This window comes from Budorcas taxicolor, chromosome 15 (genome assembly GCF_023091745.1).
Source record: "Budorcas taxicolor isolate Tak-1 chromosome 15, Takin1.1, whole genome shotgun sequence".
NCBI classification, from domain to species: Eukaryota; Metazoa; Chordata; class Mammalia; order Artiodactyla; family Bovidae; genus Budorcas; species Budorcas taxicolor.
Genome location: NC_068924.1, coordinates 48583498 through 48587714, shown reverse-complemented (window position 1 = coordinate 48587714; position 4217 = coordinate 48583498). Strand labels below are relative to the sequence as shown.

Genomic DNA, 4217 nt, shown 5'->3' with positions numbered 1-4217 from the left:
GGGCATCTCAGAGTAAAATTCCTCAACTTTAACATTTTTGTGTGTTCTATATTTTTGAAGCTCTATGCAGGAAACAGGCATGTAGAACTGTCAGAACAAAAGTCCCCTATGTATACAATTCAGGAATAACAATGGAATTTCTAAACCAAATCTATAAATCAATTCTTAAAATAATATTGTTCAAGCAAAAGATGTTCTTTAAGCAACTAATGAAAATCTTGTAGCCTGAATTCACTTGGAAGAATCTGATGGAGAGAAAAAATCAGAAGGAAAGAGAAGGAAGTATTTTATGTTTTCATATTCTTTGATGCTATGCCTAGATAGGACCTATGAATTTATAATTCAGGAGAGTATTCTTCCATGAAGAGTGAAATGGTGACACAATGCCTCTTACATCGTTCCACAGAATTGCTTCCAGAATACTGTTCTCCATTTACCTTTGGAAATATTTTCAGCTTAGAAGGCAGCACAAATAAGGGGTGTAATTTTGTATTAGCAACTATCGCAACGCTTCATACATTATTTTATAACTTTTTTGTCTCTATAATTACTTCACACGTTAGATTTTAAGGGCATTATCTTCTAATTTCTATTGCTTTTCACAAAGCCAAATGTAAGACAGACCCAGTCACTGGTGTGCTGGCAAACTGAAATCCTAGGAAAAAAGAAATAAAACTTTTGAGTTTTAATAGTACAAAAAGTCAAAATAGATATGCCATGGCATGCAAGCCATAGGTCATTATCTAGTACTGAACAACCAATAGAAAATCTGACAAAACAAATGAGTTTTATTTGCAGTATTTACCAGTGCCATAGTATCAGTGGTGATTCTAGCTGTCAATGTGGCGTTATTAATGCAGAGTTGAGAAGAGACGCACACTATGGCTTCGGGCAAACTAGTGTGAGTTGGCTCCAGCTCACAGCTTCCCCCAGTGTTTCTGGGATTCATGGCTCACCCCTCCTATCTTGGACCACTTTTCCAACAGCAATAATATTGATGGGTCTCCCATCAGGTTTCCATTTCCTTTTTCCTCCGTATTTTTCAACCATTTTGTGCAACTGAGTTTTAAGTTTCTGTCTAAATTGATATTGTCATCATGCATCTCTTTTTAGGAACCAAACTTTTTAAGCCTAGCTGTGTATCACCATTTATAGCCTAAAAATTATGAATTATTTACTTTGGTTCTTTGACTAAGAGAGCCATGTAGGCCCTTCATGGCATTTTGTGAATCCTCTGACATTCTATGGAAAATAATATGAATGTTTTTATATGTTATTGTTCTTTGGAAAAGGGTTGATGGATTTCATTAGGTTTCAAAAGGACCTTTGGACACAAGAAAGTTAACAAATTCTACCTCAAAGGTCATGCCACTTCATGATCTCTCCAGTTCTCTAAATTGCTGTCGTGAATTAGCTGATGTCCCTAATCCTTGCAGATTTTCTACTGGTTGTTCAGTACTAGGTAATGACCTATGGCTTGCATGCCATGGCATATCTGTTTTGATTTTTTGCACTATTAATTATGAATAAAGACTAAAAGCTAAAATATACTGCTAGAAATTCATTACAATATTTTAAATGCATGATACACAGATGTGAAGACCAAGTTCCTACTTCTGATCTTGTGACATTTTTGTAGTTGCTTTTGGAAGAGTACACAATAAGTTTGTGAAGAACACAGTATCCAAGATACAAAAAGCATGAATTCAAACCTCAATCCTGCTCTGTTAGATGTCTTACCTTTGATGGCCTAAATGTCTTTGTCTGTTTCTTCACCTCTAAAATATAATTAATCATTTCAATGAGCAGTTTTGAAGAGTAAATAGTATATATTAAATGCAGTTAATAGAATGCTTAGTATAAAATGGACAATAAATGTTAGTTACTACAGGCATTACTTAAATTATTTCATTATTATTATTTTTATGCTTCTATTATTAGACTGTAAATTCCTTAAGGTATATTATATATGTATTTTATGACTGAAAACTCAAAAATGCTTACTGAATATTTGTTGAACAAATGGAAAGATGAGGAAAAAAAAATGTCTGAAAGACAGTAACCTAGCAGAACTGCTTTTCTACAGTGAAAGCCACTTCTATCATTATTTTCTCAAACTTAATTATCTCTGTCTATTTCATAAGAAGAAGCCTGAGTATAGCATTGCGAATCTGCTTTGTTTTTACACTGTAGATGATGGGGTTGAGCACAGGAGGAAAAAGCAGGTACATATTGGCCATCATTGAATGGACAACTTTGGGGGCTGATTGCCCATAGCGATGCACCAATGACAAGCTAATCATGGGGATGTAGAAAATAGAAACTGCTCCAATGTGGGAGACACAGGTGCTAAAAACTTTGTGTCGTTCTTGAGGGGAGGAAATACTGAGAACAGAGTGAATGATCAAGATATAAGACAGGACAATGCATGGCGTATCTACTCCTGTGGTCAAGATGAGATCGATTAATCCACAGATGCTATTGGCCCGAGTATCTGAACATGCTAATTTAATCACATCTGGATGATAGCAATAGGAGTGGGAAAGCACATTCCCTCCACAAAAACTGAGGGGCTTAAGAAGCAAAAGTAGTGGTACAATTAATACTACAGTGCGTATAACCATCAAGAGACCCATCTGGATGATTCTATAATTAGTGAGAATGGTGGTGTACCTCAGAGGATCACAGATGGCCACATAACGGTCAAAGGCCATAGCCACCAGCACCCCAGATTCTATGACGGCAAACCCATGAAGAAAAAACATCTGAATAATGCACATATCTAGACTGATTTCATTTGCATCAAACCAGAGGATACTTAATGTGGTTGACATTGTAGAAACAGTCAAACCCAAGTCAGCAGCTGACAGCATGGAGAGGAAACAATACATGGGCTCATGCAGACTCTGCTGGGTGATGATGACAAACAGGATCATGCTGTTCCCAGAGAGGGCAGTGGCATAAAGACAGCAGAAGGGAATGGAGATCCAAGCATGGGCAAACTCTAGGCCAGGAATTCCAGTCAACAAGAAAGTTGGAAATTTAGATGTTGAATTATCTAAGATTTCCATGTTTTCCTGGACTGGTAGCATTTATCTTCACAATGCATACATCCTATAGAAATAATACATTATATTGTTACATGGAGATATCCAGATAAATTTTCTCTTGGTTAGGAGAGTTATCTAAGGTCATGGGTAAGTGATTATTTATATTATATATATATAACAGAGTTTGATTTATAGCTTTCACGATATATATATAACATATTTATTCTTAAATTTAAGAAAATACATCCAAATAATTCCATACATTTTAATAATAATTTTTATATTGATAGAATTTTTAGCTCCATCATATTATAAGATTAAAAGGATAGAGAGTTAAGAAAAATCAATACATTGAATACATTCAATTTTGAATATCTTATGTAAGAAATGACAAAGAGAAATTCAGCTAAAGATGTTGAGTCTGCTGTGCCCATGTAGGCAAGACTTTCCCAGCAAACATTTCCAGATTTTTGCTAGTAATACACATTTGGAAGCACAGCAGTGCTTGTTAACCCAGTGCCATGTTAATCCAGTAGTGTGGATGAATACCATCAGGGAGTAGATTTCTATAAGAGAAAACCAATAAAGATGGAATTTGATAGAAGTTATTGGAAAGGACTATATAGACTAAAGCAAGATGAGGCTGGATAGCCTTCCTGGAACCACTAAAACCAAGAGAGTCTAGTGTCATGTCTGGATCTTACATGAACAATAGTACTGAACTGCTTGAGTGGGTCTTCTAAGGATCAAAAATATCAAATGCTGCTGAGAACACATGAATGACCCTAAGAAACAAACAAACAAACAAAAAAACCAAACAAACAAAACTAGCTGAAATCCAGCAATGAAAGCTGAGATTCTGCCACAGTGGCTTGGGGAATAAATGGAAAACTCCTGGAGGCATGGCATATATTACTTTTGGAAACTTGTCAGTGAAAGCAAGGAGAAAAATAAGCCATGATGAAGGGTGACCATAAAGTAGTTGGAGGATATTTGTAATATAGGAAAAAGAACTGAGCATATTTATAAACTAAGGTTAAAAATGTTACATAGTGAGAGATTAAAACTATGGAATGACAAGAGTTAATTGGCATAGAAAATTCCCTAAGGAAATAGTGTGTGTCTGAATATTTGCGATTCTGTGGACTGTAGCCCGCTGGACTCTTC

General features: G+C 35.6%; 1 protein-coding gene across 1 annotated transcript; it reads right to left on the bottom strand.

The window, feature by feature from the left end:
* Positions 1–2132: 2132 nt before the first annotated feature.
* Positions 2133–3092, bottom strand: LOC128060389 (olfactory receptor 51F1-like). Its single transcript, XM_052652791.1, has one exon. The coding sequence runs from the start codon at positions 3090–3092 to the stop codon at positions 2133–2135; it is 960 nt and encodes a 319-aa protein (XP_052508751.1).
* Positions 3093–4217: the final 1125 nt, after the last annotated feature.